This window comes from Micropterus salmoides, unplaced genomic scaffold, assembly GCF_014851395.1.
Source record: "Micropterus salmoides isolate LMB-PRFRI ecotype aquatic unplaced genomic scaffold, ASM1485139v1 Ms_hic_scaffold_20, whole genome shotgun sequence".
In the NCBI taxonomy this organism is placed as follows: domain Eukaryota; kingdom Metazoa; phylum Chordata; class Actinopteri; order Centrarchiformes; family Centrarchidae; genus Micropterus; species Micropterus salmoides.
In genome coordinates, this window is record NW_024041151.1 from 25,319,142 (window position 1) to 25,345,662 (window position 26,521).

At 39.6% G+C, this 26,521-nt stretch overlaps 2 protein-coding genes across 2 annotated transcripts in view; one reads left to right on the forward strand and one right to left on the reverse strand.

Annotated features, from left to right (window-relative positions):
• tsc1b (TSC complex subunit 1b) overlaps nt 1-18,888 on the reverse strand; it is a 32,734-nt gene extending 13,846 nt beyond the window's left edge. Inside the window, exons 1-11 of the mRNA XM_038733317.1 lie at nt 18,628-18,888; nt 10,634-10,848; nt 10,339-10,442; nt 8,585-8,737; nt 6,260-6,404; nt 5,681-5,835; nt 5,514-5,587; nt 5,229-5,407; nt 3,348-3,466; nt 459-624; nt 204-325 (exon numbers count right to left, since the gene is read on the reverse strand). Coding sequence (XP_038589245.1) covers nt 204-325; nt 459-624; nt 3,348-3,466; nt 5,229-5,407; nt 5,514-5,587; nt 5,681-5,835; nt 6,260-6,404; nt 8,585-8,737; nt 10,339-10,442; nt 10,634-10,742 — 1,326 coding nt within the window. The 5' untranslated portion in view covers nt 10,743-10,848; nt 18,628-18,888. The remainder of the gene's footprint in view (nt 1-203; nt 326-458; nt 625-3,347; nt 3,467-5,228; nt 5,408-5,513; nt 5,588-5,680; nt 5,836-6,259; nt 6,405-8,584; nt 8,738-10,338; nt 10,443-10,633; nt 10,849-18,627) is intronic.
• A 3,000-nt stretch (nt 18,889-21,888) lies between these two features.
• On the forward strand, nt 21,889-26,208 carry gfi1b (growth factor independent 1B transcription repressor). The gene is made up of 7 exons (XM_038734618.1): nt 21,889-22,079; nt 22,521-22,621; nt 22,985-23,164; nt 23,281-23,510; nt 23,709-23,846; nt 24,941-25,106; nt 25,579-26,208. The coding sequence occupies exons 2-7, from the start codon at nt 22,528-22,530 to the stop codon at nt 25,755-25,757; spliced, it is 987 nt and encodes a 328-aa protein (XP_038590546.1). The 5' UTR covers nt 21,889-22,079; nt 22,521-22,527; the 3' UTR covers nt 25,758-26,208.
• The last annotated feature ends 313 nt before the right edge of the window (nt 26,209-26,521 follow it).

The following is a 26,521-nucleotide window of genomic DNA, read 5'->3' on the forward strand; positions in this document are numbered from 1 at the left end:
GCCATGAAATTTAGAAAAACAGCATACTACTGGAGATGAATAATCACAATCCACCTATTGCCCTTTAGCAATCCTGAAAACATTACTGAAAAGTAAGGATTTTGATGAAGGTAATTAATTAAATCCACATGCAGACAACTGCCCATCATAAACTCACTGATGGGTAAATTTGTAAACGAGGACACATGGAGGACAGAGCCTACCTTTCTTGGTGGACTAGACTGGACTGTGTTAGATGGCAAGGAGATTATGGGGAAGTCATCTGATAGGGTCGGAGGCGGGGAAGAGGTGGCAGGAGTGCTGGAGGCAGGCGTTCCTTTCCCCCCTGCTCGAGTCAAAACAAACAGGGTTCAGCAGAAAAGAAAACTTCAGAGCGTCAATCAGTTAAAATGTAAAAAAAATAAAATAAAAACAAACTGACAGCACAGTTGAAATATACTGTAATCATAAATGGTGACCTGATGTGCAGTGGAAGCGGCTGGGAAGGTGTGAGGCACTGTGGGAGAGCTCCAAGTTAGGCGACATGCCCCTGGAGGAAGGGGGCGTAGCCATGCCACACAACGAGGAGGGGCTCCACAGCGGGTCCTTCCCCCCGCAGGAAGAGTTGAGTTCACAGGTGGAGTTCTGCAAAGGAATCGAGACCAAGCAGCAAAATTATTATCACAGATCTGACAGAGAAATCATCACAACACAGATGCAAGCTGCAAAGTCAATGTGTTGCCAATTAAAAATGTTGATATTTAAAGGAGTTGTTTGACATTTAGAGAAATACCCTTTCTATCTTTCTTGCAGGAAGTTAGATGATGTACAGAAAATGAAATTACAGCCTGCAGCCGGTTAGCCTAGCTTGGCATAAAGACTGGAAATAGCTAGGGCTGGACCCAAATATTCGAATATTCGACCGCTGGGTACACATTCGATTTCCAATTATGAGATTCAATTATTGAGGTTTTTTTCGCACACCTGACCTCCGCCGACAGCAGCGAGCGTAACACTCCAGTTCACATCAAAGAGAAAACGAAATGAAGCCCTCAGCTGTGTGGGAGCACTTTAAATTGAGTGACTGCAGTAATGTGGAAGTTATAGTGTTTATTCATTTTACAAGTGCTTAATTTCATTACAGATCAAAACAGTCAAATTTCAAAAATATATATATCATCTCTGTAAAGCACTTTGGTAACCTTGTTGTTTTTTTAAATTGTGCTATATAAATAAAGTGGATTGGATAAATCAGTATCAAACTGTAGGCTGGAAACAAAAAGCAACAAAATGAACGCATTTAAAAAGGCCTAATTTTATTATGCCGATTGTAGATGAGGAGCATTTTGTCACCATTATTAAAATAAAAAGTGAATTTTGCATTATTACAACATGTTAGATTTAGTTCACCGCTCATCCCGTGCGCTCTACGTCTGGACCCCCACTCGGCTAAACTATTCCCTTCTCTTAATTACTATCAAAGCGTCAAAGCTCCAAAAATGACATTCGGGCTAGCTATAGAAACAGCTAGAGTAGCTCTGTCTAAAGGTAACAAAATCGCTCACTTATCACCAAACACACAACCATAACCAGCTGTTTAATAACAATTTACATACGGATTAATAAAGTGAGCTACAACATCTTAATGTCTTAATGCTCTTTCCCTGTTTCCGGTCTTTATGCTAAGCTAACTGGCTGTAATTTCATATTAAACAGACATATTTCCCAAAAATGTCAAACTATTCCTTTAAGTCTGACTTGCTGCTCTGCAAAAATATCTGGCGTCTATGTGATGTACACAAATGTAAATAGTATTTTATTAGCACAGCACAAAACCACTCCTGCTAAAAGTACTCAATCCACCAGAAAATTTTGAACAAATGTCTAAGTGTGATTATGTCGCCTGAAGTTGCAATTGTGATTTGATGCCATTGCAATTTTTACATAATTATTCTCATTTCCATTGAAAAACAACAGATTAAACTATTTTTGCTGGGATCTGCACCAAACAAAGATGTTTTCTTAAGTCTCTAGAATATGATGTGTAGGCCAGGACATCTCTGCAGGACAATATTTAATTTTAAAACTGTATTTTGACACACAATTTGCCTTTAACAAATATTTCACCCCCTGCGATTTGAAAATTGCAGTAGGCCAGACTGCAATTCCAAGAACATTTTTATTAATTGTTCAGCCCTAAAATCCACAAATGAATTTTGGTGAACTGACCCTTTAAGAAATGGGGTGCTATAGTGACCCAAAATCCACAAATACCAATGCTGCTGATGTTTTGATACTCAAATTTCAACACATTTTATATGAGAGTTTCAAAACATCTACAGCAACCTGGAAGGAAGTTGTGGTATTATTACAAAATCAAGATGAATGTTTCAATGGTCTAAAAATCCTAAATTGCACAATAATTAATCTAGCTTGTAGGCCAAGAGCCAGAATGAACAGGATTTCATAGCAGATAGGGGCCAACTCACAAGAGACAAAAACCACCTCTGCTAAAAAAATATGTGCACACTTTTTATTAAATATGAAACATTAACCTTCAGAGAAAAAGAGCAGCAAATACACATATACTGCACAATAACACACAATAACTGTAGGTAGTATTACATTAAGTATCTACTAACTTAACCGATCATGAGATGAGATGCGTGAAGATCTGGGTGGCTCATAGCCTCTGTCATTCCTTTAGACATACAGATCTGAATCCATGACCTGCTCTGACCTCACTTCAGTGAAGGACAAAAAAATGCATGCGTTGCTTTTGGGATCAGATTATTATAATTGAGGATTATTACCGCAACACAAACATGAGCCAATTAAAAATGCTTGTTTTTCCTAAAATGGCGGGTCTCCCATGTTTTCCAGATTTCCATCTGTCTGGGTTGGAGGAAGTGTAACGCTGAAACAAATCCTCAGGCAGACCCCAGGAAAAACACCCAGACCCCTCCCTTGTGTGGCTGACCCAATAATAGAAAGGGAGAGACAGCATCGCCATGACAAATAGCCCTAGGGAGTGTCTACAGAGAGGTGGCAGGGCGAGGATGGGGGGCACGTGTTGTAATTCCTGAAGCTTGACCCGGCTGTCTGCCAGCCTGCTCATTTTGAGGACTCAATAACTGTCTGTCCACTCGCTTCCTCTCCACAGCTTTAAAAAAAAATAAAATAAAAAAAAAATGAGGGTAGTCGTTGCTCGGATTGAGGGCATTGAGTGTTTTCTGGAGGAAAGCAATCAACTCACTACATTTGACAGGTGATATATGGAGTGTAAACATCACAACACCGCGTGTACGAGAGCTAGCAGCAAACAGAAGCTTAACGACGTTGTGCTCTGGTGTTATGGATGATCTTACCTGCCGTCTGGAGGTCTGTGGGCTGCGGTAGGAGGACTGGGTCCCTGAGAAGGGGGGCAAGGACAGGGGCGGGGGTGGCGGCTGCCGTGGTGTAGAGAACGGGGTCGAAGAAGAGCTTCCTGTTGTCGAGAAGACAAACAGTCTGATCAATCACTCTCCAAATGAAAACAACACACCGTCTTTTTCGGCTCTTTTGGACATCACTGGTTGGTGTTTGTCCTTTAAACCAGTTAGAAAAAACAATGTTTAATGTCTACAAACACTGAGGGTCTCACTGAAGAGAGTCATTTGTCCAACACCAGTAACATCCATCATCATGAAAAGTCAGTTAAGCTGTAGTTCCCTTTATGATACTCACAAAAACAAATGCTATGTATAAAAATTATATATAGTAGATGGGTGGATAAATAAGTCATAGAAATAAAACTACTTTACATGCTGCGGATGAAATAAGGAGTCTCACAGCCTTAGGGAAGAAGCTGCTCTGGAGACTGGAGACAATATTCTACTCTGTACCAGTTAATCTGGCTTTCATGGATTGTTTTTACAGGATACTGGAACATAAACTCATAACTGAAGTATCACAATACATGGGCACAAATAGTGTTACATGTCCCATATTATGCAAAATCCACTTTTCATGAGAAAAAACATCCTCTCTTTCATTCCTGCTCAGCCTTTCAGTAAATGTTAGTGCAAATACACCGTTTGAATCTAGCTCCATTCTTGACGTCCTTCAGCAGAGTAGGCGGGCCCACCCACTGACCATGTCCTGAATACACTGCTCTCAGCCCCGCTGTCCAGCACAACACCAAGTGCTCGTTCCATTGCCGAGCTAGAGCTGGAGGTTGTTCAGCATGTCTCGCAGGAAGTGCTTTAGCGATCATGAAGGAATGGTAAATATTTTCTGGTTTTCCCTCTGATGTCCTCCGGCTGCTCTGCCTCAACTCTCTGTGATTTACGGAGTTTTCTGCACAGATCCCATTTAGACCAAGGTATTTATCCCATTATTATCTCTGGGGGTATTCAATCATTGTGGGTAAATCAACAAGAAAAAACGCTTTCCGGCAGTTAAGGACTTTTTTATGAGTTTTGCAGTAGGTGTTTAACTTCACCCAGAAACAGACATTCCCGTCTGGTTATATTATGATTTTTAGAGGAAAATCTAGTATATCATAAAATGTATTGCTATTGTGGTATATGATGACATATGCCCACTCTTCGAGTATGCTTTCCCAGATGAGAGGTGTTTATGCTAAAATACACATGTAACATCTTTAATGTGGCCCTTAACATTTCAAACACTCCCCAGATGTCAGATACTGATTTACTAGCTGAGAACGTTCCAGGAGAACTGAGTTTTCATTTTTGATAGTGTGATAGATTTTATTAACGTCATGATAAACATGATATCGAAGGAGCCCAAAAGAAATCCTGTTTAATGATGATGACGCTTTTTACTGATTGCAACTTCCTGTCATTACACTACATTCTGCTGTCGTCTTTCTGTCATATCATGTTAAGGAAGTTAAGAGTTGACTAATAAAAATATAAACCTGCAGCATTCCCTTCTTGTTTCTAGTGACTTATTAATAACTTGATTCATTTTGCACTTGCTGCACAGGGTCAGCCAATTTTGACTAAACACATATTGCATCAGTGTATATATAAAGCAGATAGTTAACAAAACAGAAAAGCCAAAGATATGCTCAAAGTAGTTTAGAAGCTTCTCCATCGCATAGGTTTTTTTGTTTGTTTGTTTTTTTACACAAGAGAGCAACTTTATTTTTATTTTTCAATAAAAATAAAGTTCTTAAAAATAAAGTTCTAAAATAAATTTTCTCAGTAACTAAGTTTCATATGTGTGAAGGGTTTTCTGACCGTAGCTGCTGTGTAGGTCTGTGTAGGGGCTGGAAGTGCAGTCTTGTGGTCGCAGGTGGATTTGGGGGTAAAAGTTCTCAGGCATGGTAGCATAGCCCTCCTCAAAGGATGCCTCCTTGGGGTCTAGAGACACTTTGGCACATTCGATGACGATATCATGGATTTCATACTTTTTCCACCTACAGCAAAGCATGGCAAAATTAGTCAAAGCGACGGACTAGACAGTAGAAAGGATGAAAAAACACTGAATTGTTCCTTTGCCAGGCAGAGCAGTATGAGACTTACCTGGTGGGGTCAAGCTCGTGGTCCTTGGTTCCTGTCACCAGTTCCGGGTGAATACGAACATGTTCGAGCATCGGCTGAATGGAAGGTTGAACACAAAATTTATATTAGTAATAATTTGGTGATAAAAACTCTGCTGATGAGCACAGCGGCGGGGATCACTTCCTCACCTTTACTACTTCGTCAAACGTTTCCATGTTCTCCTTCATGCTGTAATGGGAGCGCAGGTAGGACACGAAGTTGCACGGGTACATGCCATAAAGACGGTGGAAGAGTGAATAGACGCTGGCGTGCAGGTGGATTAGGTAAACCTCTGAAACATGCCCTGAAGGTGTAGAAAAAAAAGAAAGAAAGAAAAGCACAAACTTGATCTCAAAATTCAACCCAGACTTCCTCCACTTCGACCAAATTCTGGCGCTCCAGTGAAATGCCTAGATGGCTGTGAGTGCAGACATCCATTCAGAAGCCTATGAGTGGTTGACGCTTTGACTAATGAGATTTAAATGATACAGTAAACACAATGTTTAAGATGCCAAAAAAGTCGCTTTTTTTAAAATGGCAATTCACTCTCAGAATATTAATGGACATTTCTATATCAATATACTGTATATCTTTAAATGGCAAAAGTGTGTGAAATGTTACTTTGCTTTACTACATCTTAGTATGGGAGTAATTAACACCCTTTTATGTGTACACATACACACATGTTGCATAGACATTTTTTGTGAGACATGACAGGAGGCCCCTACCGGGATTCTTCAGGTTCCAAGATGCCAGGCGGCCGAAGATGTCGAAATACTCCCACAGGTGTTGTTTCCCAGCTTGAGGGATCATGGGCAGCAAAGTGATCAGCACCAGCACTCCGGTTATCAGCACCACTACGTCCGTATCCGTCTTGTGAGGGAATTGGGACAAACAATATTCACGTTAATGATTAAGTCAGAGATTCAAAGGCTTAAAGAAAGAGGACTGAATTCACCAGCCCACAAGAGGCCAAGCTCAAGACTAGCGTTCGGACAGATAGGAGAAAGGAAAGAAACACAAAGAAGGGGGAGGGAGAGATAAAAGAGGCTGAAGATCCAAAACCAAAACAGCTGGAATGGGGTTTACAGTGGTTTTGACAAAGCTTACAGTATTCTCATCAACAGGACAAACGTGGACTATAGTACTAGACTTAACATATTCATTAAAACTTTGATTTTTAAGTTCAACAGAGTCAGACTGTTCGATATCAGCAGGAAGGGGACACGATAGGAAAAGGCCCTGCAGCCAGCTGACTTCTTTTTAACTCTCAGGACAAACAGGAGCCCTGTGTTCTGAGAGAAAAGATTACTGTTAAATATGTGGGCTGAGAGTTGCTGAGACACAACTCTTTCTAGTACTGAAGGAATATTAGAAAGACTAGTGCTAGAATGGAAGGTTAGTGACTGGTTGATAATTATCCACAGACCTTGCACCAAGGCGAGCTCTCCTAAACAGAGGTTTAACCACAGCAGCCTTACAGCCAGTGGGAACAGTGCCTGGAAATCTAGGATTGTGTTTATCGTTACTGATGATGCGTGAGAAATATGCTGCAATACACACAGAGGGGTAGAAAACTTAGTTTTGATTTACATCGTGCGAGTTCCATTCTCCTAGGGGCCTGCTTTCGAGCAAGTGTTTCTTCAGTAAACCGTTTACAGTCGCAGCTACAATTTTCCACAGGTCATGTCGCTGCGGCAGACCCAGGGCGACAGGCAATCCTTCAGCAAGTTTGTAGTTGATGGACTATTATGGCAAGAGGTATATACATCTGCACCAGCATTACAAGGACAGGCTAGTGTTGCTTCAGATTTAATAAGAAAGTGACCTGGCACCAAGGATGTGAAAGGACAGCGAAGAAACCTCTATCCCAGGACTCAAGTCAAGGTCCATGCACAAACAGTGAAACAAAAAGTATCAAGGAGTGTCAGAAAGGCTTGACCTTAAGAGGATCGACTCTTTGGAGGTTAAATTGATAACAGAAATTTACATCTCCAGAATGTTTTTTTATTCTCCATTTTGTACAAATCATGAACAATATAAAATCCTCTTGACTCAACTTTAGATTATCCACTGAAAATGTTACAGCCAAGTTCATGCTGTATTCATGGTCCCTTAAATTATCAACATTTCTCTGTACAGCTGACATCATGGTGGGAGAAAATGTCAGGGTTATATTTGTACGTATTTTAGTGTGTAACTTTGGATGGTGGTGTTTTCTTTTCACTTTCCTTTTTCAGCAAGAGTCTACAACTGTGCTTAGGCACAATGGTACTTTGAGCTTAAAGCTAACACCAGCATGCTAACATAAGCACACTGACAAGGTTAACATGCTGATCTTTAGCAGGAAAGATTTATACCATGATCACTATCTTAAGTGTAGAGTGTTACCATTCTAACAACGGCATTCGGTTTTCAGTTATTCGGTTAAAGTGAAATGTTGACCTGATGACTGTCCTAGATGAAAAGGGAGAGGATCACCAAAATTCATCCTGATGGGGACATGAATGTGTGCACCAATGTTCATGGAAATCTATCCAATAGCTGTCGAGACATTTCGGTCTGAACCAGAGCAGCAACAGACCATCACTGCCATGCCTGGTTCTCCACCGCCTGCATGGCTAAAAACCTAATCTAATCGAGAGTTTAATCAACAAATATTTAAGCAGCAACATTGCAAACCTCACCAGTTTGAGTAGACAAGAATGCAGTGTTTCTCCGAGCAGCACTGACTAATCAACAACATACCACATCAAACTTGTAAGGAATTGGTGGTTTCGGTTCAACAACAAACTGCTGGACAGCATTAAATCTTCGGCCTGTAAAAACTCCTACAATAACTTTACAAATCCTACACAGAATCATCCTCAGGGATCAGTGCAGATGAAGTAGCTGTTAATAGATCAGCCTACAGCGTTTTATAGCGCCAACACTTTGAAAACTAAACACAAATATAAACATCAAGCAGCTGGATGAGAACTCTCGATTCCACATCCATCCACACAAACACATTGCCTTCACAAGGAGATTTCCTTGTTTCACTGGGTCGTTACCTTTAGACATTTGAGCAGTGAGACCAGCAGAGGGTATCGGGCGATCTTGTGGATCCAGGACGGCTGCTTGCGCACTACATGGCCGAGCAGGGTGAGGGTGGGCAGCCGGCAGGCCTGTTTGGTCATGCACTCGTTCATCTTGTCCAAAAGGTGCTGCGATGGAGGGGGAAGTGAGGGACAGCAGGGTTAGCTCTGTATTAGGGATGCACCGAATTGAAAATTCTTGTAACGCGTGATAAATTTATACTTTCAGTTTATATAATCCAATTAATCTTATTTCCATACAGTTTAGACACCTTATTTTGAAAGACGGACGTTGTCACATGTGTATCCTCGCGCTAAATTCATCAAGTCCGACCCGATTTAATAAATAATGTTGTATGTGGTTCTCGTATCGCATAACATGAAGACTTCACAGCCTCTCTTCAGGTAGGACTCTCATACTGCAACACTTGTCTTTGTAAAGAGAAAATGACAGGATAACATCGCTAACCTGCCTGTCAGCTCGCACTGGGCCGTTTCAGTGGATTTACCATAAAGACTTGAATACGTGTGGACTCCAAATTTAAGTGCGGCTAGCTTAATTGCCTTCTCAGAAAGCAGCGACAGAAACACTCAAAGCGGTCCAGACTGTTTGTTGTCTTTTCTAAGAAGTCAGCCACAGATGGAGTGGATGTGTAAGGAGACAGTTCAGCAGAACAGTGTCTGCAAACAGTGACTTTTGCGTCTTTCTGGGACACTTTAAAATGCTTCCACACTGCCAACAAGTCAACGTAATTGTTCGGTTAAATGTTATTAGGTTGAACACCAAAAGTGATTTTTTTTTTTTGCTATTTTCGGCCGATTAATTTCGGTGGCCGAACATTTGGTGCATCCCTACTCTGTATTTTAAACACAATCAGATAGCTAGAGTTTTTTATTATTATTAATTAAAAGCTAATGGAAACTTTATTTTTCTACATCTATATATAGATATGCACATGATGAATTGTGCCGAATATTTTAAGTTACGCTAAACATCAAATTACAGCTACAAATCACCAATGTGATTGTGTTCTGACCTTTAGTCCAGGCATCAGGATGGTTTGGGTTCTTTGTTAGATATGTAATAAAAAAAGGTCACAGAAATAATGATCTTTAATAAATACAATTAATTGGACCTTAAAAGCCTACACTACAAAAAAATCCATGTCTTCATGTTATATGGAAAAACGCAAATACAAACATCAACATGGAAGCAATTGATGGCAACTCACAAAACCAATGCGTATTTTCGAGCTTGGCCATTGGCAAGCTTTGACAGCTGTTTTTGTTGACGCACTCAGATCGAAATTCATTTCCTTTTCATTTCTTTGTGAAACATGGTGAGACAATCATAACTGGCATGAAATTGACCCACCACCTTCACTTTGTGCAAAGTTCAATCTGATTGAACTCAAACATGCGATATTCTGAGGCTCTCCAGCCAGTGTGATAGAGGAAGCGGGATTTTCCTCTCTTTGAGGAAATATAGCTTGTTTATATTCTTGTTTTATAACTGCATGGCGACACAATACAAGCAGCTTAAAAAAAGCTGCAGTCAAAATGGCTTGTTAAGGGTCAATGGTGCAAATTTTCATGTCAAAGTTCACCAAAGTCTATGTCGAACATTTGCACTGATTAATTTGCCTCCTAGAGCAGATCCTCATGTCGATTCCATAGGAATGAACTGATCTCACCAGAAAATCTTATCCATTAAAGTTAACCTATCTCACCTTATCGTGTGGCTCTCTGACTGAGGAGAGAATATGCACAGCCTGGCCAGAGTTTGTTTCCAAAAAGTAATCCACCAGCCCGTTCAGCAGCATGGACCCACGCTCTTCAAGGAAAACAGGAAGGATAATTTGAATGAGTAGTAGGCATGGTAAAAAGCACATTACTAAAGTAATCTGGTGTGATATTAACACACTGGCCAAACCTATCAGTAAAGTTAAATTCCCCAAAGTTCCCCAGAAAGCGGAACACGCACAGTTAAACCACGGTGATGTTAAACAAGCCAAGCGGCCCTACCAGTGCTGAGCTGCTCGTTGATGAGGACTCTGATCTCTTCTAGCTGGTGGAGGTCTGAGGTCTCCAGGAGCGGGAGGAGGTCCCCCATGTTGGGCTGCTCCCTGGCCATGGTGGTGGCAGTGCTAGGGGTGGAGGCAGCGTCTCTCTCACAGTGTCCGTCCCTGCCTGCCTGGAGGACTCCTGGGGCCACCCACCAATACAGTCTCCAGGCACCTCTGCATCACACCAAGACAAATTCATAAACACTTCCCCGAATTAGAGCTCTGATCTAGGATTAGTGGTCACTTGACAATACCAACTCAGTACTGAGAAGCAGGGTTTGTGCCAAAGGCTTTTCTTCAAAGTTGACAAAATGGAAATGTTGTCCATATTAATGAGGTAACTGGTAAAATGGACAAATTTACTAAAGAATAATGGCTCTAAATAATAAAATTAACAACATGTGTGGTGAGATGTCATCCTTTCAGTGGCATGTGTCCATTACATCCATCAGCACAGACATTAAGTCAATATTTTTCAGCATATGATGGTTTTAATACATTTATAAACAATGCTTTTATAAATACTTACTCTCGCAAATTTCACTGTTACTAAATTATGTCTTTGCCCAATTAAATTCTTAACCTCATTGATGAATTCCATTATATTTTCTTTAGTATTAGTTTATTAATCAAGTCCCATTTTCTGTATAATTATTGTAAACAGACATTTATGGTGTAGTTATTAGTGCCAATGGTGGAACCATAACAATCCTAGGACTGTTTTCATGACTCAACAGTATTATAGCTTTATGATGTGATACTTTGAGAAATATAAGCAGCAGCACCCGCCAATTGCAGGTGGATTTTCCGTTTGCCAAATGTTATACAGTCTATGGTTGAAAGGCTAACCGCCACATTGGCGGGTAAATATATTCGGCATTTAGCCTAATATCTACTTGATGGTAATTAGCAGCATTCTGGTGTCTTCTTTAAGTTTGTATTTGAAATAATACTTTATTAGATCAATTAAAAGGATGGAAACAAATGTATATGTGACACAAAAGGCAATTTAGTAAAAAATCCAGAAAAAAATGGCCAGTGGATCACCTTGGCAGGTGAGCCAAAATTTCCACCCCTGTGCACTTGCCTCTTCCTCATTACTACATTTGCCCTTAAGCAAAGCCCCTAATCCCCAACAGATAAAGCTGTGGTTGTACTGGGAAACGTGAATGTGTGTAACTGTGTGAGTGTGAACAGGATGTTTGTGAACAGCATGGTTGAGAAAAAAAAGCTTTGAAACTTAGATAAATAAGAGGTTAAAGCTGCAATAACAGATTTGTTTTTGGCCACTTGGAGGCAGCAGAAACAACTAGCGGGCACAACACTGACTTTTCACCACCTTTTAAAGAGGTGGTTTTATGCTCATATTCAGGTTCAAAATCCTATTTAGGGGTTGTACCAGAACATGTTTACATGGTTCAATTAAAAATAAACGAGCTGTTTTCAAGCGGTTCAGAGCAGAGTTTTCTGTAGGAGATGGGAACTCTCTTTGGGCTGGACTTTGGGCTGGACTTTGGGCTTTTTCACTTTGCAAACCTATAACATGCACAAAAAAGATATAACTCAATAAAGGAGAGGGGAAAAGCCAAAAAGCATAAAACCACCTCTTTAGGTTTAAATGGTGAACTTGATGGCAAACTGCAGTTACAGAGGAACATTATCATTCAACTAAAGTCGTGTTGCTGTCCACCCGGTGGATACACATCATACGTAGGGCTGCAACGATTAGTCGACATAATCGACGACGTCGACTATAAAAATTTGTTGGCGTGAAATTTTATTGTCGACGCATTCTTACATAGATGCTGTTTAAAGGCGAGATAGCAATCTACATATTAGGAACATTTGTGGTTGTTTATTTCTAAATGCAATGCACTACAGGAAGTGCTGGGGGCAGTATCGCTTCCACTGTCTGCTATGACTGCTTGACTGTGAGACTATTCATGAAGAAGAAGCTTTCACGCGAGAAGCGGAAAAAAACAGAGAAAGAGGCGATTAGCCAAATGTTTTTCAGTTTTTACAAGTTTTGTACGGTATTTAATCACTAAATACACTTTTGAGCAGTTTTGAGGCCAAAGTTGATGGCGAATCGAAAATGTGCTCAAACGTTTTTGGGGTTGAGAAGCTCCACAAGTGCCCGCGAGGTTAGCGGTGCCAGCCGGTCACGCCCACAGAGCCCTCTGGTCCCAGTTACTCAGACCACTGCGGCAGTGTTTCCTATACGTTCATTTATTTGTGTTGGCCCACCACATACTGATTTTTTTTTTTTTCCTAGGCCTATTTAAAATCTTATTTGATCGCAGATCAGCACCGTAGCGCATTCACGCAGCACATCCTCTTGCTCGCCTCTGTCTCATAAACCCCGCAGCACAAATCTGTCCAACACAACGCTGGCAATATCGGAGACCCAACTTTAAAAAAGTTATTAGTTATGAGTAAAGGTTTAAAATACATCAAGGAACATCTTGCTCTTGATATAGCTTACAGAACATTCTCCACTGAGTTATAGCCTAAAACCTATAAGCACTTTTGAAAAATAAACTACAGCAGTAGTATGAAAGGGGGCTGTTGCTTTGTTCTAAATAGACATTACATTATTAGTGTACAGTTGTGGTTATAGTGCTTACTTTTTAAATTTGCTCTTATTTTATATAGTTCCAAAGCAAAAATCTTTGTTAAACAGTTTGTATAAATCTATGTACTATGAGATCTTACTAGTATTTATTGCTGCTCTTACTAGTATGTATTGTCAGTTGTAGATCTGTATTTGATGCTCTGTTGATGCTTGTATGTTGTTCCTCAAATGTAAGTCGCTTTGGATAAAAGCATCTGCCAAATGAGTAAATGTAAAATCAGTGAATGAGTGAGGACCTGGTTTCCCCCTGGCGTTGATACTGATGTTCATTCTGAAGTAAACCTCGTTCACTTAATGGTAACGTTAGCCAGTTAGGCTGTGTTGGAGATCAGAAATTCACTTGAAAGATATTTAATTAGTTAAATGGTTTGGTTAGGGTTAAGGGGTTGACAAAATAATCGTGGCTAGTCGACTAATCGAATAAATAATTAACAGATTAGTCGACTACGAAAATAGTCATTAGTTGCATCCCTAGTCATCCGCATATTCAATCTGCTTTTAGTCTCCGCCAGCTCTTGCGGGCTACGGATACATGGTGTTGTCACAGACGCGGCACATAGTCGGCTGTTGTTCATATTGCTCTCATCAGTTGGCATCTCCACCATCTTCACAGAGGCTGGCTTTTTGCTGGAGTTGTTTCCCAGGATTTTGTTGCTTTTAAGAAAAAAATGTTTTTTTTTTACTGTTTAGGATAGTCACTTTGTCCGTTCCTGCCTAAATGATTAATTGTTTAAAGTAAGCCTAGCAGCAAACAGCAGGGTGAAAACAAACATTACTCCAAATGAATGCAAATGTTGCTCTGTGTCTGCTTAATGAGTAAATAAGCAACTCTTTGCTAACACATTAACTTTATAAAAGGTGATAATATGTCAGTGTTGCGTTTACAGATTATTGCACAGCCTTAAATTGGCTAAACAATTAACTTAATGCAGCTGTAAAGTGATAGCCTAGTGTTATGGTTGTTTGTCTTGTGGATGCTCACAAGGCGCGTGTAGGTGACTCAATACCGGTGTTGGGCAAGTTCCTCAGAAATTGTAATATATTACTAGTTACTTATAGTTACGTTACTCGTTATATTACTAGTTACTTATAGTTACGTTACTCGTTATATTACTAGTTACTTATAGTTACGTTACTCGTTATATTACTAGTTACTTTTCAGCGTTTCCCACGGAATGACAGCGGGGGCGGGGTTATTCTAACTTTGGACAGGTTTGTGCAGCGGTGTTTGGCAGAGAGAGAAAGAGGGAGCGAGCGAGGAGATGCTGCATGAATATATATACCACGCTTCACCCCCAAACAAAGTAGTATCCCCCCATTTTTTAACTAATATCATATCCATATCTTAACACCACCGGCTGAAATAAAAAAAATAAAGCAAGTAAATCCTGACTTTTAAACAGCGGTTTTCCTGAACATGTAGCCTGTTTATAAGAGCAGTATTCAGTAGTTACAAAACGTTGCATTAACGCCACTCTCTGCCGACGAGTCCAAGCATCAGTGACAGCAGCTGCCGGAGTTTCTTTCTGTAAGTTTCACGCTGCTGTGCTGCTTCTGCAGACGCTTCAATAAATCAGATGTACAATTGTTCGCGGCTGAAAGATTTTTGCTGGTCGCACAGAGTTTAAACTAGACGACAATGTTCTTTGCATCTTAGACTGGGACACAATAATGGCAGCAGTTTTTTCAGGGGGCGACTCCACTGGATGCAAAAAGAAGACCGATTGCTTTGTAGTCAAAATGAGCCTACTTCTCATTTGATTTTTTAACTCAGTGAACACAACAGTGAAAACAGTCTCAATCGCTAGTTTTAAGGCTTTTGCAATATAGCATGATGTTCATTTTGCAAAGTAGGGTCCCATTATGAGTAAAATAAACAATAAAGCAGGGTATGCTTTATCGTGGCTACCCTGTGAAAGACCAGCTGCTACCACAGCGACCTGTCAATCAGGAAAAGTATCCTCTACACTGTGCACATTTCACTAGCCATGAATTTGTTTTTGGGTGCGGTCAGTGTTTTCGTCTAAGACTGTTGACACTTTCACAGTGTGTTTTCAGTTCATGAATGTTAATTGCAACATTTTGGGCTCCTAATGTGTCTTGTTTAGCATTCGGTTGTACTAAAATACACTATGGAATCGGCTATTAATTTTTATGGGCAAGTACTTTTTGTTTTAAGCCTGTTTTTTGCAAGCCAAAATTAGCATCCCAATTATTATCACAGTTAACGTGAATTACTAAGACACCTTCCCAAGCTAGCTGCACCCTCTCAACTGAATATGGTCACTTCTGGTTCCAAAATCGTTCATGTCAAAATGTCTTAAGAAAAGAAGCCTTCCTTATTTTGTTACAGAACAAACTCAGCAGACATGGCCTGGATACTTATCCCACTGAAAACACAACTAAGTCCAAAAACAAAGTGCACATCAAGCTATGATGTTCTACATCGCCAAACTTACAACTACAACACTTACGCAATCTAACATAAATGAATGGATTAAGCATACAAATAAGGCAGAAACTTCCAAGACCCTCAACTTTACAACCCTCCATTTCAGGTTATTAGTCTATTTATGTTGTGTGTTATGATACATTTAGGCTAGACGCTGAGTCAGTCAAGTAAAGGAGGCCAGGGGAGCCTTGCAAATCTCTATCTGAAAAACAGGCATACATAATCCTGATGGGCAGGTCATTATCGCTGTGTCTGCACCCAGCAGCAGAGATCTCATCAGCTCTTAAGATCCCCTTTCAACACTTTGGCCCCAACAGAAGATGCTAGAAGATGATTAGAATCCTAATATGGCTGAATTGGTTTACAGCAACAAACTATTCCAATGGTGCAAAATACTGAATAAGGAACAAGGTCACATGCGACCAAAACCAAGATAACAGCAGCTAATCTGGAGAGTGAGACGTGAAGAAATGAACCAATAACCAGCGTATTTTACCTTATTTCCACTAAAGTCATATGTCAGATAAAATTTAAGAACACTGCCTTCGTGGAAGGAAACATGACAATATTCATCTCCTGGAGCCTCTCCCGTTCACAACAAATCAAAACAAGATGATAAATGCTCAAATGTGCTCCTGTTTGTTAATTCACAGAAGAAGTCACAGCGCAATTGTCTCCCTGTTATCAATTAACTGCTCAGTCATGGGGTTGAAAGTCAGGGTGTGGAAAGTGGATTCAAACGTGGCTGTTTTTCACCCCTCGAGGAAGCGTCTTGCAGGGACAGGTCAGTGGCAACAACACGAGCCACGCTCAGTGTGATCTCAGGCAGCTTGGGAACGCTCAGGAGGACACAAAGAACCTTTATGCGAGTGCGAGCACTTCCATGTACACAGTGGAAATTACATTTGGCTGTGTACAAGCCGTTACCAACAGCCTCCTTTTATCCTGTGTGAATGTTTAAAAGCAGTTTCATAAAAGAGACAAACAGCCTGCTCGGTCCATTTGAAGGAAAGATTTTCATCAAAACCCAATTGCCCTGTTCAGTTAGCAGAAGGGGGCTTGGTGCAGGAGATATAAGGAAACAGGAAATTTGAGGCAGTTTACTGGACTAAACAGTGTTTTAACGTTAACTGTGTAGTCGATAAAATGTCAGAAATACAGAAGAAAAACACTACTTTTCTGCCAATCAACTAATGACTAATAATTTTAGCAAAAACAGGACTATGAGTCTAGTACATGTATTTAGGCTTTAAAAGAACTAGAGGATACAGATAAATAATGTAATTCATAGATAGCAATAGCCAATCTTTAGCTTGCTTTACATACATTATTTAAATTGTTATATACATTTAATATGCACAACAACTCAAATGTGATTGTGCTATATATGAATAATTATCCTATTCTACTTATCTTTTTAAATATATACTGAGTAATGCAGTCTAATATAACAGTGCTGCAATAAATTCACCTTTAATGAAGGTTATAGGCTAATTTCCAGAGGTCTTGATTCAACTGCGTAGTCATTTTGGAGGAAATTGAAGGCTGTTAAATTGTATTGGGTTCTAATAACAAGAGGTGTTTCTAATATTTAGTGTGATATCAGTCTCAGAATAATGCAACACAAATCAACAGCAGCCCGAACTGCAGCCTTCAAAATGACTATGACAATATTATTATTGAATGGCCTGATACAAAAACTAGTTATTTATTCATATAGTAGCGCAACCGATGAAATACTGCAGCTTGTCAGTATGCTAAACAATTCACTATTTCACCATTTTCATGCTCAGTATGGTTAACATACATCAAATCCAGTACGGAACATACATCAATAAAGGCTTTAGTATTTCTTCAATGTGAATCATGCCAGTGAGAAGAATGCTTTGAAACTGGCTTTAGAAAATTAAATAGGAAATTCTGTTCTGATAAGTCGATCCTGGGTAAGTGAAGTCATTCCCTGTGTGTTTGTAAAACCCTGGCTACAGCCCTGCTACTAGCATATTAGTTTTGTTTCTTTATAAATTAGGCAAAGTTGTGAAAAAACAGACTTGGTGACAGAGACAGCAGTGAGTCCAGTACGGTGTGACAGAGGGGTCGAGGAGGTGAAGCTGTGAAACCAGTGACCCATTTTGTCTCCCTGGTGGCAGGACAGCCTTTGTGGTGACAAGCGAATGAACACATGCTAACAACCGGATAATAATGATTGCTATGACTGTAGGGGGCAAAACAGCTGAATTAAAGTTTGATTTCAACCGAAACATAAAAGCAAGGAAGCATGATGCAGTAAGCTGTAAAACATTTTTTGCTGAGCTGCATGATGAGGCACCAAATAAGCAAATAAAACCACACAGGCCCTGGCGATAATCTGTTATACTGACATGCACAGTGAGGGCAGGACAGAGCCCGGACAGGCTGAGGTCTGAGGCTGAAAAGCAGCAGAGCTGCTGCTGTATGTGGACTGACCACTGGCTGCTGCTTGTCGTAAACAACTTGCAGAGAACAATGGGCAGGGTTGGGTTTACTTTATCCGATTAAAAAAAATATGCAGGTATCTTTTTGCAAACCGAGAACCTCTTCAGACCACACAGGAAACTCACATAAAACCACAATGACATGTTTAAAGTATCAACGTCTACTAAATCCATCACCGGGTCTTTCCAAAAAACAAGTCAGTCCCACCGCCGAGAGCTAACGTTAGCAGGGAGCAGCGACTCGCACTCGGTCGGGGATTCATCTTGCCTGTCAGCCGAGTTCAATCGGCGGAGAAGAAGGCGGAACAGCCACAGTTTACTAAAACAAGTCGTATGCGTTGAGATTCGCTGTAAGAAAAATACATAAGATATAAAAAATCGGAGCTGTTTACCTGTTAGAGTAGCTGCACTCCACAGGGCGCCGCCATCTTGAACACCTCACAGCCCATCCCACCGCAGTCAGCCTCCGCTATCGGGTTGCATGCAAACTAATCCCACAAGTTAGCGCCCCGCAAGTCGGAACCGCAACTTTCACAAACCATTCACACAAACCACATTTAAAATACTTTTACGTAATCACATCACATAAATCAAAATTAGTATTTTCATCTGTATCCCGACAAATTATTCGCTCTATTGCAAAGCTAAGATTGTTTATCACATCGCCCCATTGGTGGAAGGACGAAGTGTGTGTAATGCGGTTTCGCGTGACCCACTGCGAAGAGCGCACGCGCAAATTAGATTTTGGTAATGGGGGTGTGTATGGAGGCTCATTTCCACCAGAAAAAAAGTAAACGGCTGAAAAGTTAGGAATTATGTTATGAGTTAGGAAATTTGAAATGAATGGTAGGGTAAAACAATGAGATATTAAATAAACATAGATATATCAAAATGTTCACTTTTAAAGTCAAAATGATTGGAAACTAATTCAACTACTTCTTTTCATTTAATTTTTTTTTATTATTTTAAATCCATTTTAACTTAGATACCCTCATAATTTTAAGTGAACAAATTGCAAAAAGTAAAAATTTGGACGTAAATAATATATGTTGACCTAAAAAGTAGTTATTATGACTCAGTTTAAATTCACATAAAAAGTCAAAATTGCAACTATCTCAGAATCATGACTTAGCCTACGGTGAATAGTTTTATTTATTTTTGCCATTCCTAACATGGCGTACATTTTTTTTTTGTTCCTGGCCGAAAAGCACTTACTACACTAGCTTATAAATGTTAAAGCAGATGTGTTTGTTTTGATTTGTAATGGTTTTGTGTCATTGACAAAATACCTGTGGTCTCTTTCAAGAAAAATTATTATGATTAAGCTGCTGTCCTGACAATATGTAATTGAGCAGGGATAATTAGTTTTGGCTTAATCAGTTACATTTTGTTTTTGTTGATCTGCTAATGGATGAAAATTCAACATAAATCAGTAGCACTTTACATCACAGCTCGGTAATAACATGGTAATAGTGGAGTAATAGTTTGATAATAAAGAGGTAATAATTAGGTAATACCGTGTTACCAAAGTAATAACCAGATAATAGCTTTGTATTAACAATGGGAATGTCTGTGTAATATAAGACAAAAAATTATGTAATGGTGACAAGGGGGCAAAAGCAAGGATAATAATAGAGAAACACAGAACAGCAATGAGGCAAAACTATTTAGTAATATTTTGGAAACAATATGGTAACCTAACAATCAAATGATTAAATAGCTTGGTGTTTTTACAGTATTATGGGCTACTATCAGCATAAAACCATATTATATTATTTTATATGTTATTACATATTGTACTATAAATTATTTCCATATTATAATGCTGAAATGCATGCTTTTTGTTTCAACAATGTACAAATAAGATTTAATGCTGTAACTTGTTACCTGGAAACACCTGCGATAGTTACAGTGTAATAACCATGAATCAGTGCGGAAAAATGCTAAACTACCCGTTTCTTTATAATTTCATGGTAATACTCTCTATTGTGGCGTATATCCGTTTTACAAAATGCGTGTCTATTTCCTTCCTGTCAACTCTACAGTAACATTACCTTCATCTCCAAATTCTAACCATTGTTAATACAAAGCTATTACCTGGTTATTACTTTGGTAAATACATTGAATGACTTAATTATGGCCTCTTTAATATCAAGCTATTAACCCACTATTACAACGTTATTATGAAGCTGTAATGTAAAGTGCTACCCAGAAAGGTTTACTTACAAAGTTAACATCATGTGAGCGAAAAGGAAAATTAGAGTTCCAAAAGTAGTGTAAACTGTACACTGAGGTCACTTGCTGTCGTACAGTTAAAAATAAACCATATAGTTGTATAGATATATTAGATTAGATTAGATTCAACTTAATTGTCATTGCACACATGCCAGTCCAATGAAATGCAGTTTAGAGTGTGATGCATGTTTAACGGGGACTATAGGGGACTTTCTTTTTTGTATCCCGTATCTGTATAAATCAGTAAATTAGTTTATTCTAAACCCACTGTAAATAGCACACACTACAGGGTGGGTTGTCTTTTACAGCAACTCTTGCCACAGAAAAATAGGTATAACAAAAGCAAATAGAATCACAAACAGTACAGAATAATACATGCAACAATGTCAACTCCATTTCAGCACGCTTTGGTCAGTGTGTGTGTGTGTTTATACATCCCTGTTTCAGGCTGGCAGCTTCCTTCTATGGCTCCATAACAAGACTCTTCATTGGTTCATAATAACATAAGTAATCATATTATATATAGGCCTATACATTGGCCGATGGGCTAGGCCTGTATGAATCTTTTATCAATGTCCTAGAAAATTTTGAAGCCCTCAAGTGTAGGCTAAATATTTAAGAAACACTCTGTCCACAAGATGTCGCACTTTTACTTCTTCTCTCGCATAAATCCTCTTCTCCTCCTCAAACAGCTGCGGGACGTCATTTTCTGAAATCTATTTCCCCAAAATGTAGGCTATTTAACTGACCAATTTTGTCATTTCGCGGGCTATCTTGTCATTCTGCCTACACGTATGACACTAAAGCATCCTGAAATCTGTCTTCATGCCTGAAAACCGATATGCTTTAATAAATACAGAGAGAGTCAGCAGTGTTTATCTCCCAGACTGGTTTGGTGTGTGTTTTGGTGTGTGATGTGGAGGTGCAAGCCTACAGTCTCATGATCTTTTAGCCAGTTAAATCTTGCACACAACACACTCATACATACAGCATTACTTCATTAAATCCTGTAAATCAATCATTGTGAGGTAGAAATAGGCTAAATGCTCAGTTTATTAAAGTAAAATTAGCCTATATACTGTGCTTTTTACGTTTGTTTTTATTTAAACGTGTGCTTGTTTTTAATTTATATGTCTTTCTAAGATCAGCGCAAATTTGGGGTTGAATTCAACTTAATTATTCTTTGATTCAGGCACCGAAATACTCCGCTTGAAAAGTAGCCTATATTTCTAAACTAAAATGTTAGTCTTCAACCCTAACTTTTTTTTGCTTCTCTCGAAGCACTGGGAATTTTTGAGCCTGTAACTGTTCCAGGAACAGCAAAGGCCCTGTGTTTTTCTACGCAAATGTCTACCTGCAGGTTGGCCTTTCATTGGTTGAAACCACAGTCAGATTCCGCTGCGGAATTATCTGATTGAAAATCAGGGAGGGGAGAAAAATAAAGAGCAACAAGTGTGATGGTTTTACACTGCTTTGCTTTTCTGACATTTAGGAAAGGATTTTGCGACGCATTTTCCTCCGCTGAGCCGCTTCACATCCAAAGAACGAGGAAATTAGGCTTTTATTATTACTGCACGTTTGATTCCGACGGGAACCTGTCCAGCTAACGGTGAGTGGGCCTCCATGCAGACTGCGCAGCGAGAGTGAAACTTTTGCCGACTTTTATGACTTTTTCCCACAAATAATAGAATAATGCAAACAGTGAAAATATCTAGCCTAAAATGGTCTAAGTAAACTATATAGCCTATGTCGGCCAATTTGTAGTCTACTCAATTAACGCATGAGTTCAATATGTGGATAGCCTACTTTTTAAACAAGTTAAATTATAACAGAGTAACCCCACTACAATTGAAGACGGAAAGGATGTTGGCTAAATTAAATAGCCTATAAAAGTAGAGACTTACTTAAGAGACTTAAACGCTTGTGGTGACACTTTTGTAATTTGTTTGTTTTTACGAAAATTGACTTCATCGGTATTTTATTCAAACCCATATTCCAAAATACATTTAAAGCGTTTTTTATGTTGCTAACAAAATTTTGTTGGGTGCAGGATCAACATGCCCCGGTCATTTCTGGTGAAAAAGAAAAGGTTCACGTCTAGTAATGTCCATCGATCTTATGAGGACGAGCCGAAGGCCCCCATATGCACAGGTAAGACACTAAAAAAAAGATTAAAAATCTCAATATCTGAGGGGAGCAACGGTTAGGACAATTAAATTGCCACTGTCTACTGTTACTGCCGATGTCGTTTTTTTAAAGCAGCTGCTGTTTTTTAAACAATTGCGTGACTTTCTATATTTTAGGCAGATTTTAAAAAGGATATGCATTAATCATCAGTCTCCAGCATTTCAAATAGCCTGCTGAATAGAATAAATCCTATTTAAACAAGATCTCCTCCAAGAGGAACTGTATGGTTTTGTTATTATAGCAAGCTGTATTTACCTTCTGTCTAATCACACAGAGCAATGAATCTTGCTCATATGAATCACACTTTTATTTGTTGTGGATCTGTAGAAGTCCCACCAGAAGTTCAGAGCACAGACTCTTCAGACAGGCCTCAGTCGGAGGGACAGTCTTCCCCCTCGGACCGCCGCTTGTTGAAAAAGGAAGAAGCAGAGCTTGAATGTCCCATACCCGTTTACCCAGAGCCAACCAGACCCCCTGTCGCTCCCACTCAGCCATACTACCTAAATGGTGACCTGCCAGTGCATTTTTCTCCATCTTTTTCCTGCTACGTCTTCACTTTAACTTTTGAGATATAAACATGATTCATTTTGTGTGTGTGTGTGTGTGTGTGTGTACACCCTCAGAGCCTCACATGGCAGAATACCCTCCTTACTACAAGCCGACGTACGCCTGGGAGTCGGTGCCTTCCTCCTACGAGATCCGTCCAATGAGTTTCAGCCCCACAGTGCTGCACCACGCCAGCAATCTGTACGGCACCCACATCAGCCGCAGTCCACAGCCTCAGCAGCCTCTGGACTGCAGCACGCACTACTCCCCCACCTCCAGCACCTACCACTGCATCACCTGTGATAAGGTATGTTCACAGCACATACTACCATCAGAAAGGTTAAAGTAACTGTAAATTCAGTCTGCGGGATTTTTAGATTTTTGTGCTTCTCATCAAGCCCCTCCGTCAGGGCAAAATTAAAATGTAAATTTGTATTTCAAAGTGATTTCACTGTTTTCACTGTTTGTCAGCCGTCTCGATTACAATGGACTAACTCTGCTTTAGGTGTTCTCGACGCCCCATGGACTGGAGGTTCACGTCAGGAGGTCGCACAGTGGAACGAGACCGTTTGGCTGCAACATCTGCAGAAAAACCTTCGGCCACGCCGTCAGTCTGGAGCAGCACATGAACGTTCACTCTCAGGTATATCAGTGACTTTTAATGCCCTACAACATAAAACATTATAACCTACTTATTAAATATACAATTTAATAGGGCACTCCAGCGATTTAGCATTCTGCTTTCATCAAGTTAGGGGAATTAAGAGCGATAGATACAAAAAAAGGTAAAAAGGAGCAGAGGCAGAGATGTTCAGACTTTTAGTCCCTAGTCTGGGTCAAGTTCCCTCACTTCCCATGAAGCATTGTTTTTGTTAGGCTCCATACCTGGTAAATGGCCACATCTTTCAATCGTGACACCTCCGGTTTGTAACACAGGCTCTATGTTAAAATGTCTTCTCCATGCCCCAGCTGATATTGACTCAGGTGACCTCACAATGACATCTTCAGCGTTACTTTCTGTCTACAGAGATAATTACAGCACATCGTGCTTCTGTTTTCACAGTCTGAGCAGTACTGCTCACAATGAGTAAACCAATCTTGCTGTGTAAAATTGATGAATTGCCTCTTTTAAAAAAATAACAGTTTCCACGCTGCATTAAAATTGGCAGTTGCGAAACCTAGCTCTGAGTTAAGTTCAAAGTTTGTTTTTTCATTCATTCGTTTCCTCATTTAACATGGGAGGATACATTTGATAGGGCTCAGACATTAAGTGCTATCAACAATAATTTAGTCATATGAAAAAATGTTTATGGATTATCAAGTTATATCAAGTTAATTAAAAGATCAGGTGATCTCACAAAATCCCAGAATTAGATTTTCTAGTACATAACAAATAAAAATAAAAATAAATTAATCTCACCATAAGGTGCCTTTAGTAAAGCTTTTGATCATGTCACAGGACAATGAGTTTGTGAAGTTGACATGGCATTGTAGATGTAGAAATTTCAACTTCTCGTTCACATTGGCCACAAAGCTGAGCTTCAAACTCTTACAAAAATAAAAATGGAAATTTCAACAACTCCAACTCCATCTCCTGATGAAGATCATGTGATATGATCAAAAGCACCAGAACAGTTACTAAATGGACCTTGCGGTGAGATTATTTTGTCATCTTGTCTGGCACCCTGCTTTTGTTGACAATTGCGTAACACTGTTTGTACTTCTGTCTCGGATTAGGAAAAAAGCTTTGAGTGCAAGATGTGTGGCAAATCATTCAAGCGCTCCTCCACTCTCTCCACGCACCTGCTCATCCACTCGGACACGAGGCCTTACCCCTGCCAGTACTGCGGCAAGAGATTCCACCAGAAGTCTGATATGAAGAAACACACTTACATTCACACCGGTAAGTCACAGTATATTGTTTTACAGCTGGTCATATTTTTTATTGTACTAAATAAAGACAAATGTAACTGTCTAAGGCTCCTCTTGCTAATCATTTGCTTTCCAGGTGCAGCAGGCAGGAATTGTTTCTAGGAGTAATATAACTACTGATAAATCAGAAAAAGAAACTTAAACAAATGTCCTGTGGATTTGCATATCTGGTGTTCCTGCTTCACGCAGAGCTCTGTAAAAGGAACGACTCTATGCTGTTGAAGTTTGCTGCCAATAAATGTTTAACAAATCTGAACAATGGCATGATTCTTCACCCATAGATACGAATGCAAACTTAATCTTAGAACTTTTTTTGGTATAAATGACAACCCTGATACTCCATAAGCCGTTGAAGGAGAAACTGGAATTCTTTACGCAAATTGTTTGAAAATCATCCAAGATTTGATTGTGTTGATTTCTCACTGTTGCATTTAAATTTTTAGGTGAAAAGCCCCACAAATGCCAAGTGTGTGGTAAAGCGTTCAGCCAAAGCTCCAACCTGATCACCCACAGCAGGAAGCACACAGGCTTCAAACCGTTTGGATGCGACATTTGTTCCAAAGGCTTCCAACGTAAGGTGGATCTGCGCAGGCACCACGAGAGCCAGCATGGTGTGAAGTGAAGACGAGCGCGAGAGCCTGATCTTAACAGCAGCAAGTTTTTGTACATGTACAATACAATTCTGTTAAAACAATAAGCTGATATTGATGTGATGACTATGATGTGTGTAAGGAAGAATGATTGAATAAGGAAGCTGTGAAATCAAGTTCTAATCAAAGGCGATTTAACTTCAGAAAAATGTTACCTGTATTAAGAAGAACTTGAGTAGCTGATTAAATTGTATTAGTTAATATATTGGAAGTAATCTTTTAAAGATGTGTTTGCATGTAGATGAATGGGGAATTGTGCTGATGTCATTTACATTCAAAATGTGCTTTTGGCTTTTGATAACAAAAACATCAAGAGTCTTATAATTTATTTAAAATATGCTTGAGCAATGTACTGTCCGTTGACTGGGGTCTGTGTGTGAGATTATAAACGCTTTCAAATGAAATAAAGGGTGAACCGAGTAAGTCTTTGGCCGTTCTGTTAGAACAAAGCAAAGTGACAATCCTTTGTGCCTCAGAGGGAAAATACATGCACATTGTTTGTCTAAGACGACATGATGAGCACTGTAAACACACTTTTTTGGCTCTTTCTGTGTGTTTTTCTGAGTAACTTTCCTGTCGGAGCAGGATGTAATAACTATATGACTGTGACCTCAGGTGAAAATCTTGTGCAGGGACCAGAGATAATGTGTAATGGAGTAATCCTGTATTCAAATAACACACCTGGAACACCATGCAAATCTAATGCTGGAGAGATATTTATTCCTGCGAGTCGACT

Bases quoted from the DNA above. Each gene is read 5' to 3' on its own strand.
- gfi1b (XM_038734618.1), top strand. From the start codon at position 22,528: ATGCCCCGGTCATTTCTGGTGAAAAAGAAAAGGTTCACGTCTAGTAAT. The intron at 23,165-23,280 runs GTGACCTGCCAG...GTACACCCTCAG, and splicing joins TCAGCCATACTACCTAAATG to AGCCTCACATGGCAGAATAC. The intron at 23,847-24,940 runs GTATATCAGTGA...GTCTCGGATTAG, and splicing joins ACATGAACGTTCACTCTCAG to GAAAAAAGCTTTGAGTGCAA.